This window comes from Leucopleurus acutus (genome assembly GCF_964270905.1).
Source record: "Leucopleurus acutus genome assembly, chromosome: 15".
Lineage (NCBI taxonomy): Eukaryota > Metazoa > Chordata > Mammalia > Artiodactyla > Delphinidae > Leucopleurus > Leucopleurus acutus.
This window is the reverse complement of record NC_139157.1, coordinates 20,297,840-20,311,595: the sequence shown is the minus strand read 5'-3', so window position 1 is coordinate 20,311,595 and position 13,756 is coordinate 20,297,840. Positions and strand designations below refer to the sequence as shown.

Here is a 13,756-nt window from a genome sequence, read left to right as displayed (position 1 = left end):
AATTTGTCTACAATATTCTAACTAGATTGTTTAAAAATGCACATTCTCTAATATTTTCAACTGAGGAATTCCTAGCTTTCTTTTTATTTTTCCTTCATCTTCCTGAACCTACACACCTTTCTCCTTATCTTTAGTTGCTTAAACCCTTCCACTTTTCAGACTTCATCAACCCCATCTACCCAGCTTGGATTTCATTATAAACCATTTCAGTAATGTCAGGACCTTGAAATTCCTCTCCCCCTTGAAATTCCTGTCTGCTTTTCCAATCGCTGATGCTCTGATAATCATACCCTCCCTATCCCCTGATCTAAATTCTGGGCTTCCTAGTGTAGCACTGGAAAGTGAAAAATGATAACATTTCTTCAACTGAGACTTGACAGTTTCTACTTAGAATTGCTATTGCAATTCTGAATGATTTTCTATCATAATCACCACTATCCCTAATTTTTAAAGATTTCGATTCCTCATTGGCTCCCAAAACCTCTCAAAATCTCCCTCTCTGCGTGCAGCCTTGCTTCATTCTTTTCTGAGAATAAGGCCATCAGATAGATGTCCCTTCTGTGCATTCTGTATTTCAAATTGTGCTTTCATTGTGCTAAAATCAGTATGGTCATGGCCGGGAATATTTGCTGCAATTTATCATCATTTTTAGAAAAGAGACTATCTGTCAAAGATCATAATAACAGCTAATATTTATTGAACATTCACTGTGTCTACGTGAAATGCTTGACGTTACCTCCATTGACCACGGCGTGATCATTGGAACTACGGAATTACACGTGACTCAGAGCCTGGGGTTAATATCTTAAGTACTATTTTCCAGTCTTTTCGGTTACCTTTTTTATTTTTTATTTATCTATATTTTGGGGTGTGTTGGGTCTTAGCTGCAGCACGCAGGATTTTCGTTGCGGCTTGTGGGATCTTTCGCTGTGGCACGTGGGCTCCTCTCTAGTTGTGGCGTGCAGGCTCTGTAGTTGTGGCGCAAGGGTTCCAGAGCACACAGGCTGTCTCGTTAAGGTGCGTGAGCTCAGTAGCTGTGGTGCACGGGCTTAGTTGCCCCGCGGCATGTGGGATCCCAGTTCCCTGACCAGGGATCGAACCTGTGTCCCCTGCATTGGAAGGCCGATTCTTTACTGCTGGACCACCAGGGAAGTCCCTTTTTGGATAACTTTGATCACACTTTTAAAATACGGAAATCTAATTTACCAACTATTCTTTTGCAATCAAAAAACAATACATACAAGTCTGTATTCCACTTAGATCGATATAAGCAAAGATAGTGATTTGAAACCTGAGCTAGAAGATAGGCTCTTAGGAACTTTTAACAATGTTTTTTACTCCCTGGAAAAATGTGAATTGGAAATTACTAATAAATTCAGTAATGTGAAGGCCATGGCTTAAACTTATATGTTAAATTTGTATAATTTAGGATTATGTTAATTAAATATCTACTTATCAGCTTAATGTTTAATATGTTAATGTTTAATATGGATCCTTATTAACTTACGGTTTCAAAGGCCAGTGAAATTCTCAAATCTAATGAAAACAGGGTTCAAAGATAAAATTCTAGCTTCCCTTTCTTTTATGAGCCTCTGAAAGATTCAGAGCACCTTTTTAGAGGCCCTTAGAGGAGATTAACCTTTAACATCATCATTACATCTAACGTTATCACACTGTTACAATGTCATTGACACCACTTTTAACTTTAGGTAGTTGATTTTGCTAACCATATTGTAAAACTTCTAAAATTTTTTTTCTCAGATCTCATAGAGGAAAATTCTGCAGCTTTCCTTCTTGTTTTCCTCTGGCTCAGTGCTTTTCGGTAGAACTTTCTACAATGATGGAAATGTTCTGTATCTGCACTGTTCGGCACAGTAACCACTAGCCATATGTGGCATGTTGAGCAGTTGAAATGTGGCTAGTGCAACTGGTGAACTGAATTTCCTATTTTACTTATTTTAGTTAACTGAAGCTTTAAATTGAAATAGGCACATATTGCTGGTGGCTACAATATTGGAAGCACAGCTTTGGTGTTCTTTTCAGAACAGACTGAATTCTGAGGACTCTACTTTTTTCTCCTAGTCAGTCTTAATTCCTTTTCTGGGAGCAGAAATAATCCCCTTTTAATGTTACTGGTTATTCTTGCACTAATGAAGGTATTTTCTTTCACTATAACTCAATTTGTAACCTATGGGTATTACCATAAAATAAAAGTTTCTTTGTAGTAAGAAGGCCAACATGGGTATTTAATTCTGTGCATTTCTTCCTTACACAATAGGGGATAGTATATCTTTACTCCTCTTAATTTGAGTCATCAAATTCTTTGGCAGACCTACCACTTTTCAAATGTATCTTTACTTGTCTACAAATATACCTTGGCAGTTTCTATCTGCCCTCTTATGTGCTGTCCATGATGAGAGCAACATAGTGGAAAGAGATTAGAATTCAGTGTGGATTCCAGATTCTCACCATGGCTTCCTGAGCAAGTTCTTCCTTCTCTGAGCTGTAGTTGCCTCAGAGAGTTGTTGTGAGGTTTCCTATCTCAGAGTATATTTGGTTTACTTGTCTTCCTCCTAACTTGACCCTAGAGCCGTCTGTTTCTGAACCAGTGTAGTGCCTGATACCAGAGTGGGTGCTCCATCGATGTTTGACTTTATTGAAAAACTGAAAAACTGTATTTTATTTTAATAAGTGCTCCTCTTACTCACTCACACTGTTTGCTCTCTTTTTTTGTATCTGTACTTTGGGAGAAGGGATAAAAACTTCTTTGAAGAAACATGAAAGGTAGAGGCTTTTGGTGATTTAAAACAGATATTAATATTAATACATAGTTTTCTCCTTAGTTGCTTTTCTACAATATTTAAATGATGAGGTGCCATTTTTATGGATGTTTATGTTCAAAAAGTTTTCATATTATAGTTTTAAAAATAACTGGTCATTTAAAAATGTTTAGAGAGTTGTAAAATAGATGACTCAATCTAAAAAGAATTAACTTGTGTGAAGCATTTTCTGAAGTAGACATCACCCTGAGTTGCTAATACATGCAATGAAAGTATCTATTGCTTTGCACATGTCAGGTACCCAAAGAATGAACTGAAGCAGATGAGAGGATAATAAAGTCTCTTATCCAAAATGTGAGTGCCCACAGATATGTGTTAGATAAAGACACGTTTTAAGTGAAGATTCTGAAAGCATGATTGATGACTGCTTAACTGTAATCTTGGGGAAATATAAGCCTCAGAATGTTTCAAGTAAAACTGAAAAAGTACAACTATACCAAACACAAATGTAAGGTTTCTTTTTGCAAAGCATTCAACCCAGTGCCCAAGAAAAGGCTTTCATCTTGAAAGATGAAAGAATTAAATTGAAACTAGGACACTGAAGGCTACTACAGAAGCATGCTTTTATTTGGGCATATGGTAGTAATCCACCAAACACATATTTATGATCTATCAGAGAATAACCAGAACAGATTTTCCCGGCAGAGATTCTGTCACATCAGTTTGCTTTTTACTATGGAAAAAGAAAGATATAGAGAAGCACATAGACCAATGTTATCTTTTTTATTTCGAAGTCCCTTTAGTATCTCGCTGAAAAGAGTATTGCCTTCATCTTTATAAATAGTTCTTCAATGCTGAATGCCATAGATTTCAATGATCAATTTCATTATTTCTGTGCAGTCAAAAAGTAAACTGCATTGGAAAAGACATTATCATGTTCTTCAATACAATGAGTGTGTAAATAGATGTCATAGGAATGTAATGTCTGGTTTGGTCATTGATTAAAGAGTTAAACTATAGACATTGAAGATGCAGGATCAAATAATCTGAAATAAGAGGTCAGGGTGTGTGCATAAGTGTTTTGCACACAAAGACACTCAAGCACTTCTTGATTGACTAAAGACTTCTGATTTCTAGCTGTTATTTATTTATCAATATTCATTATTTTTAAATATTTTATTTATTTATTTATTGGCTGCATTGGGTCTTTGTTGCTGCGTGTGTACTTTTCTCTAGTTGCGGCAAGTGGGGTCTACTCTTCATTGCGATGTGCAGGCTTTTCATTGTGGTGGCTTCTCTTGTTGCAGAGCACAGGCTCTAGGGGTGCAGGCTTCAGTAGTTGTGGCGCACGGGCTCAGTAGTTGTGCTCGCGGGCTCCAGACCACAGGCTCAGTAGTTGTGGTGCACAGGCTTAGTTGCTGCACGGCATGTGGGATCTTCCCAGACCAGGGGTCGAACCCATGTCCCCTGCATTGGCAGGTGGATTCTTAACCACTGCGCCACCTGGGAAGTCCAGTATTTATTTTTTGGATTTAAAAATACTGGAAAGAAATTGCACCAACTCAGTCAAATATACTGAGGACAAAATGCTTTGTAACTGGAAGAGAGAATTTTCAGTTAATATACTTGAAATTATTTAGTTCTGTTCTTTGCCAAGTAAAAGTATTGTTTATCAGGGACATATTTGGCCTAAAATTAATCAGTATGAACACAGAAAAGCTGGCCCTCAAACAGAATCAGGATCTCATTAAAGCATTTGTAATGTGAGGTTAATCATAGCACCTGTAGAATGAACAGAAAAGACTGTAAGTGCAAGAGAATAAAATAGAATTTCAAATTATAATTATGATACCTCAAACTTTTTTCTGTACTCCTTTTTTTTTTTTTTTTTCTTTTATTTTCTTGTGGTACGCGGGCCTCTCACTGTTGTGGCTTCTCCCGTTGCGGAGCGCAGGCTCAGCGGCCAAGGCTCATGGGCCCAGCCACTCCGCGGCACGTGGGATCTTCCCGGACCGGGGCACGAACCCGCGTTGCCTGCATCGGCAGGCAGACTCTCAACCACTGCGCCACCAGGAAAGCCCCTGTACTCCTAACTTTTTTTATTTGCGGTACGCGGGCCTCTCACTGTTGTGGCCTCTCCTGTTGCGGAGCACAGGCTCCGGACGCTCAGGCTCAGCGGCCATGGCTCACGGGCCCAGCCACTCTGCGGCATGTGGGATCTTCCCGAACCAGGGCACGAACCCGTAACCCCTGCATCGGCAGGCGGACTCTCAACCACCGCGCCACCAGGGAAGCCCACATGGTATTTTAGAGATATGCAGAACTCCCATTTTTTTCTTTTAGCCAGGAATATTGGCTGATAGACTATGGTCATTGTTTTAGGAATTAGAGATGAACTAAAGATCAGAGATACATAGTTGTTCTTCTGGGAAACATTATGAACTTTTAAACAAGACTTATGATATTGTTGAATATCCACTGCTGGGAATACCACCTAATGTGATCAGTGGGGAAATATTTGTTTGAATGAACTATAGCAGAGCTATTAGCTTTGAGACAAAGATTCAAGTAGGTCAGATGTCCAAAAAGGAAATTACTGATAGGTCTGAGGGGCAGTAGTTGCTGTGCTTGGTTGATTTGTTTCATATCACTCAGTAAAGGAGCAATTTTGTGGAAGTGGGGATCATAAGCCAATGTTAAGGTGAACGTTGTGGTATGAGAGGATGTGAAACATGGTCAACAGAGATTTCTTGTACCTGGGGTTGCCCCAAGTGAGTCATCTTTTGCTGTCATAAATCTTTAGTCTTTGGAAGCTGTTGTGTAACAAGGCTTATGTCTGTCTCCATCAGCCTTGCCCCTTTCATTCTGAAAGGTTATGGACAGTCAAGACAATTCCATTTCATGCAGTTTAAGCATGTAAGTCCACATTTATGGTGTGTCCACTGGGGTGATGCAAGATTGAGGAAACACTGATTCCTTGAGTCTCTCGAGTTGTTTTTGACTTACTTATCTTTTTAAATCCAACTCATGTGGTGTGGGCTTGAGGCAGGGCTTTCTCCAAGGATCTAGCAGGAGCAACTAGCAAATTTGTCTCTTATTTACTTTTCTATTTTCAAAGGCTTTATTCTTATTGAAGGCTTCATCACCTAAAAAATATTTTTCCTAAACATAGTTCCCTAATTATGAAGTTCATAACTTAAGAACCTGAAGATACTTTTCTGTGCTAAAAACAGAAATTATTATTGAAACAAAGACCTCATCTTTGAATCAGAGTATAAAGTACTGCAGTGATTTCTGCTCAGTTGTTTTCTATTCATAACATTTGTCACTGGACATCAGTCAGCCATAAGCCAAATAGTGTTCTGTCCAAGTAATCCTTTATTGTTTTTCAACTTTTTGAGATAAATGTTGGTGATGTTCTGCTTTCAGTAATTTATTTGAATACAAGAGAAATCAAGACATTAGTAATTTTCCCCCCTCAAATTAGCTTTTTTTGGAAGGAAAAATCATACGAGCCTCTTGCATATACTCAATTAGTACAAAAATATATAAAAATTAAGCGTTTATGGTGTTCTCAGTAGTAACTGCATCTGGTGTGTATCTTTCTAAAAATTTTATATGCATATGATTTCTTCTGTCTGTCTCTTTGTATATATAGATGAAATGAGAAAAAAGTTACATTTGAATGTGCATATATACTATACATAAACTACTGAAACTTGCTTAAATAAGTTTACATTATATCATGGACATTCTTCTTGAGAGCCTCATATTGATGCCTTTGTGGTGTGGAGGTGTATGTTTTAACTTTTGACAGATATTACCAACATATCCTTAATATTCTAGCTTATTCGAAATAACTGTTTCTTACAGGAAGTATATATTCTTTTTACAAAGTTTCAGCCTCCTTAGACGTGAGCATTAGTTGGTTGTACATGATTATTAGGCTAAAGGAAGGTACATAGTTTTTTGGATCCGTTTCAAATGTCTAAATGTGGTCAGCATTATCTTTTCACAGGGCTCATTTGGAGGCCAGTGCTGAGAAGTGGAACAGGTTGCTGACGTCTTTAGAAGAACTGATCAAATGGCTGAATATGAAAGATGAAGAGCTTAGAAAACAAATGCCTATTGGAGGGGATGTCCCAGCCTTACAACTCCAGTATGATCATTGTAAAGTAAGTTGATCACATACGGTGGGTTCCTTTTTTTCATTCATTTTGATTTTGGTGAAGTAAGTACTCAAAATAAAATAAATATGTGAGTGGAACCAATTATGACAGGTTTTTTTCCTCCTCTGTTCCTAATTATCAGTATTTAGGCATTTTATTCAAATTGCATGCATCGCTCCCTTTTTTTTCAAATTAAGTTTTCTCTTCATATTTAACTGAAGGTTTTTTCAAACGTTGCAGGTATCTAAAGCACTATATTGCTTTTAGCTGATCATGAAATTTATCTATTTCTAATAGATTTTAAAATAATGTATTGGGGGAAATTTTACTGTAAGTTAATCTTAAATTCAGAAGTTATAGAGTCATAAAGAATTATATACTATCTTGTTTTATTAAATGAAAGTAGAAAAAATAAGGACTTGTAGTAGTAAGAAAATAGAATAGATATTAATCTGAAAGCAAATGAAGACCGTTGTATTTAAGATCATTCTATGGGTTTTGGGGGGGTTTTGTCTGAACTTAGACCCTTTTTTGTCACATTTTTATTCTGCTCAAATATCTATCTCTATGCAAATTTGTACTTTTACTCTGAAAAGCAGATATACTGAAGTTATCAACTGACATGTTAATTCTTATAGCCTTGTAGTATTTAAATTCTTTGCCTCATTAACTTTGCATTCATTTATATAATATATCTTCATACCCATTTTCTCATATATCACCTTATTTTGTTATATTTTTTCCTCTTCACGTGCAATGCAAGTTCTTATTCTAAATCTGTACATTTTAATGTGTTGTTAGAACTCTGTTCTCATTTAAAAAATGACAAATGCTAACACATGCTTCTTCTAAAGGAAGACATCCTCTATATTATAAGTTCCTTCAATACAGAATGATAAGACCTTGAAATTTATCTTATTTTTAAGGCTTGTGACCAGGTTATTCAAGTTACCATTTGGGTAAATTTTCTCTTTGTACTTGAAAAGAGAATATGATAGAGAAATAGCTCTAAGATTAAAATAAAAAAGGAAGACACTGTTGGTATGTAATATGCAAAAAATAATAATGATGATAGAAGATTTAAAATTACTGATTTAAGAAAATCAATTTCTCCTTACTTTTTACAGTTTTCCCTTCTATTAATTATTATATACCCTTTTTGAGGATTCAGATATTAGTGATGAAGTAGAATAATACAAAGCTCTTCTAATAGAAGTGCTTTGTTAAGGAATAAAATGTGCTTGTGACCATATGCTACCATTTTGATTAAAACTGAAATCTTGAGGTAGGAAATGATCGTCCACTTCTAGCTTTAACAAGTGAAGTGCGCGTCGACATTTCCAGCATGTGCTGGCCATGTTCTACCTCCTGCTCCCACCAAGGTTACCCTGTTTTAGATTGTGTTTTGTTCTGTCTCAGGGTGCAGTTGCTCTGCTTCAACCCTCTGGACCCAGGCAGTTAGATAATAAAGATAATATTGATAATGATGCTGATGATAATGTCAGTTCGTTCATTCAGCAAGTATCTGAGTGCCTAATATGCATCAGGCACTATTCTAGGCACTGGTGAATCAACAAATGAACTTAAGTTCTTGCCTGGTTCTGAGTGATACAGACATCAGACCAATAAGCAATAAATATATAATATATCCCATGGTGGTAAGTGCCATGAAAAAAGTAAAGCAAGGTCAAGGAGAGAGAGCAGGAGGGGATAGTATAGGCAGCAGAAGTGTTATTTTATGTGGAGAAGCTTAGGAAAGTGCCATGAGTGGGGTGATTTTCAAATAGAGACCTGAAGTTCAGGAGTTCAGGAATGTATTTCAGTAATCCAAGTGGGGGATGGCAATGACTTGGACAAGGATATCCCAGTGGAGATAGTAAGAAGTAACTGGTTCCTGAATATATTTGGAAATAACAACAGGATTTGCTTATGGATTAGATGCATGGGCTGGGAGAAAAAGAGAAGAGATGTAGTGTCAGGAGTCAAAGATTTTTGGGCAAAGCAAATGGAAGAATGGAAGTATCATTCAGAGAGATGTGGGAAACTGCTGGATGAGCAGTCTGAGGAGGAAATTTAAGAGTTTGTGTTTTGACATTTTAAGCTTAAGATGCTTATTAGGCAGTTAGATATACAAGTCTGATATTGAGGGAAAGGTCAACAAATCAAAATTATCAGCATATATATTAGCCGTGGAATTGGGTGAGATGATCCAGGGAGTCAAGAATTCCAAGACATGAGCCCTGAGACACCCTGCCTTTAAAGGTTGGGAAGATGAGGAGACTGAGAAGGCAGAGCCAGAGGGTAGAAGAGTCAAGAGAGAACAGAGTCTAGGACACCAGAGGCAGAAAGTGTTTTATAAAGGAGGGTGTAATCACGGGGATCAAAGATTGCTGAGAGGCAGAATAAGATGAGAACAGAAAAGTGACCATCTGTAGACATTCTTGTTGACCTTGACAAGAGTCATTTCAATGGTGTGGCGAAGTTGGAAACCTGACTGGTGTAGATTCAAGAAAGAATATGAGCAGAAGAAGTATAGAGAGCCCTTTCAAGGATTTTTACAACAAAGGAAACAAAGAAATGAAACAGTAGCTGGAGGGAGAACGTGAGGTCAAGTAATGGTTTTGTAAAGATGGAGAATAATTCAACATGTTTCTATGACGATGGGAATGATCCTGTAAAGCAGGAAAAATCAGTGACGCAGGAGGGAGGGTACCACATAGGAACAGTGATAGGGTGGGATCTAGTGCACAAGTGGAACCATTTGTATTAGGTAGAAGAGCTCATCCAGTCTAACAGGAAGAAATGTGGAATATATGGGTACAGATGAAGGTAGATTGGTACATGTGGGTGTGGGAACATATAGATGTTCTCTTTCTATTGTCTCTGTTTTCTCAGTGAAATAAGATGAAAGGTCAACAACTGAATATAAGAAGAGGGAAGAAGATGTGGACATCTGAGGAGAGGGGAGGTAGAAAATGTAGTGTAAAAGTGGGTGCATCAATAAACTAGGAAATATACCAAGACCGCAGGGCAGCATAACAGGCCGACGTGGAGTCAGTGCTCATGAACTTAAGGTGAGAACAGCCAGTGTGAATGTTTTTCTTCATCCATGTTTAGTTGCTCCAGTGAAGGTGAGGAATTAATTGGAGAGCTGAACTGGAGCAAGCAAATGTGATGGAGTAAGAGAGGGGCCAGGGAGTTACAGAAATACAAGGGAGTTGTATAAGGGGTGCTCGTGGGATTGAGGCTGGCTAAGGGGAGATGTGAGGATATGGGAGATGTGAGGGGCAGTAAAGCAGTGTTCAAAGTCAGCGCTTCGGGGGGCTGAAGAATTGTTCAAATTGGGAAACTGGGAGCACGTTCTATAAAGAAAACAGGTGGTGGTCAGAGAAGGGACGCTAAAGTCGAATTTATGGAGGGGTGCATTTATGGTTTATGACAACATCCAGTGTCTTTTTGCTAAAATGAGCTGTGCGAGTTGGGTGGAGAATAAGGTCTTAGAGGAGAGCAGGTTGAGGAGCTGAGAGGCTGGGTAGTGGAAGGATTGTCTGTGTGGATAATAAAATCACCATGACCATGAGAGAGAGCCAGATGTCAAAATGATGATGAAAGAAGGAAGGGTAATGGTGATATAGTTTAGAATTCTAATATAAAGATGATGTTTTCATATTCCATTAATCCTTTGAGTCTTAAAACTACTCAAAATCCCCTTGGTTGGGGATGGAGGAGGGGAGCAGTGTAAGTTGGATATAGATTGTCCCTGCTTTCTAGATTTCTTGGCGCCTCGTTCTAGACTTTCTCGGGTTACTTCTTTATCACAATAGCTATCATTTAGCACATTGTGCATGATCCAGACTACCGTTGAGGGATTTTTCTTATCAGTAAGTCAAGAGTTTCCATTTAACAGTCTGTACTTCTTTAACTTTCTGAGTTATGTATTAGATGATTTATGGGAATAGCCCAGATTTTCTGAGTATGTGTTCTCACTCACTGTTGTATCCTCACTGGAAATAGTCCTTTGTAGAGGTTTGTGTTGATTCTAGATTCTAGAACATATTTTATCATAGTCTGCCTTCCAATTTATCAATGATCCAAAACTATAAGTGTTCTTAATATTATATATTATTAACGTTTGTCAAAAGCTTCATATTTAACTCTGAGAACTAAGCAGGCTAAGATGCTAGGAGATACGAATTATGGAATAGTGTTCAGAGTAAGTTTGTGGAGACGTGTGTTATAGTTTCCTAAGGCCACCATAATAAAGCTCATAAACAGGTGGTTCAAACAACAGAAATTTATTTTCTCATAATTCTGGAGGCTAGAAGTTTGAAATCAAGATGTAAGCAGAGCTGGTTTCCTATAAGGGCCCTCTCCTTGGCTTGTAGATGGCCGTCTTCTCCCTGAGTCTTCACATGGTGAAGTCTTAAAACTGCTCAAAATACCCTCTTTTTATTAGGACCCCAGTCATATCGGATTAGGGCCCACCCTAATGAATGTCCTTCTTTTAACTTGATTACCTCTTGAAAAACCCTACCTCCAAATACAGTCACATTCTGTCATAAGTAACCTTCTTTCCCAACTGCCAAGAGTAATGTTTCTAATTGCTACAAATTATTACAAGGAGGGCAAATCACTATAGTTAGTACAATCAGGGTAATATTTAAAGATGTGACACCTACCTGTAGTAGTTTACCTTTCTTACTGAACTTTGCCAGCTATAGGCATTGTATAGTCTAACTGTAGTGGAACCTCAGCCTTGCTTATGTTCTAACCTAATTCTCTAATTTATCCTCAATCTTTTCTTAAAATCAAAATCCATTTGGGTGTACATGTGGTAGCTCTATGTTTCAGGCAAGATTTTTCTTTCCCATGTCCTTAGAGATATCTTTTCCCCTGGTCTTCTGATTTTTTTTATCAGGGAAAATCTTATGTGTGTCTGTGTGTGTGCAAATGAGTGTGTACAACTTAGAATTGTCAATTATTAGGATTGAAAGGAACCCAAGAAATAATTCAGTCCAATCCCCTTATTTATAGTGGAAGCAAATGAGAGGCATATGATTTAATGATATCTGAGTTTTCCTTCCTCCTTCCTTCACTTCCAGCAAATACTTATCATTTACTTAGTGTCTGGCAGTTTCTAAGACACCAGAAGGACACAGGTACAGAAAACAGACACAGTCCCTGTCCGCATGGAGCTTCCAGTCAGGGAGAGCCTATGTTTGTAGCTCTCAAACTTACAGTTCCTATGTCTTCTCTGTGCTATGAGGAATCATTGCCAACAAGGTTTGTGGCTGAGCTGTGAACTGCACATTGCTGTCCCAAATCTCTGGTTGTCTGCCTAACCACCCATTTCTCTAATCCCCTACTTTGGTCCCTTGGTTATAATTCAGGCATGTTTTCAGTTCGTGTGCACATTTATTACCAATCTTTTTTCCTTAAGGGATTGTAGAATTCTCTTCAATTATAACATTATGTTGTAGCTTTAAACGAACATAAAATAATTTTAAACTAATTTTTTCACAGATATGTTTAGCATTAAATGTATCATTTAGTCTTTTTCTTTTCATTTTTTCTTTTATTACAAACTTTGTAATTTTTTTCTGACTTCTTGGTATTTAAGTCTCTGTCATAATAAATTTTAAAAAATCTTTTTAACTTCAAATAACGCTTGCCTTATGACTTCAAAGTATATACGTAGTTAGAACAATCAAAATCAACCCTTAAGTGGTTTGATACTGATATTAGGCAAGATATTTTGTTCTCTAAAATTTTCCCATAGAAAGAGGGGACCTTGTATTCGATTTCAAACTCATTCTCTCATTTTACAGGTGGCTGTCTGACTTACTTTATTTTGAACCACACACTACTATTTAGGGAAGTTGAATTAATTTGACATAATCTCTCCAAGCGCAATTAGAATATCTTGAGATTACTAGATGGATTTCTTTTTAAATATGAGGCAAAGAAGTTTAACTCTGATTTGTTAATTATTCCAGGAGATATGATCACATAAATGCAAGTCTTGAATATCGTTGTACACAAGTCTTGTAAAGATCAATTTAGAAAGAGATACCATATGTTCTTCTGCTATGGACAAGACAAATACACATCTACCAGATACATCTGAAAACCACCTGTGCTGATGTTACACTTAATTAACACTTAAGTTTTACATTAAAATTTTCAGTGATGTTGTTATATACAAACTAAAAAACAAGTCTATGTCTCAGAACCTTAGGTGGATGTGGGGTTACTACATGCTGGAAAACTGTTAGGCGACTCAAAAGTTGCTTCCAGTGATATCAAAATCTGTTGTCAAGGAGTCATATGAAGACTTTGAAGAAAATATTTATAAGTAGACATCTGACTACTTAACGCATATCCTCAGCAGTGTTTGTTTTCAAGTTCACTGAAAACTTTTCTTTGGCTCTTCTCACTTGGATAGGGGTGTATTATTCTCTATTCTAGGCACCTTATGTTGGCCTTGTCTGTACAGAGTGATTGAACCTAGCACATGGGCTTAGGTAGATCTGATTTCAATTCCCACCCCCCCTCCACACACTAGCCCTATAAACTAGGCGTTGGGGCATATTCTCCAATCTCTGCTATCCTGTTTCTGACCATCACTATGTATAAACCACTTATCAGAGTACAAATAGTAAGTGTTCAATAAGCAATAGCTGTTTGGGGTTATTCTTTAAACTAGGACTTATTTTATAGTATATTTTAAATTTTAGTTGCTCAGTGTCTGCAGTTTGTATTTTTCCTTAGATTCACTATGTTTGGGCACTATAAGTTTTGACATCA

At 37.4% G+C, this 13,756-nt stretch overlaps 1 protein-coding gene across 6 annotated transcripts in view; it reads left to right on the top strand.

The window, feature by feature from the left end:
- UTRN (utrophin) overlaps positions 1 to 13,756 on the top strand; it is a gene marked incomplete at both ends in the record, with an annotated part of 495,417 nt that overhangs the window by 349,708 nt on the left and 131,953 nt on the right. For all 6 annotated transcript variants that reach the window (XM_082855593.1, XM_082855592.1, XM_082855591.1 and 3 more), the window contains one exon: positions 6,799 to 6,955. In XM_082855593.1, coding sequence (XP_082711719.1) covers positions 6,799 to 6,955 — 157 coding nt within the window. The remainder of the gene's footprint in view (positions 1 to 6,798; positions 6,956 to 13,756) is intronic.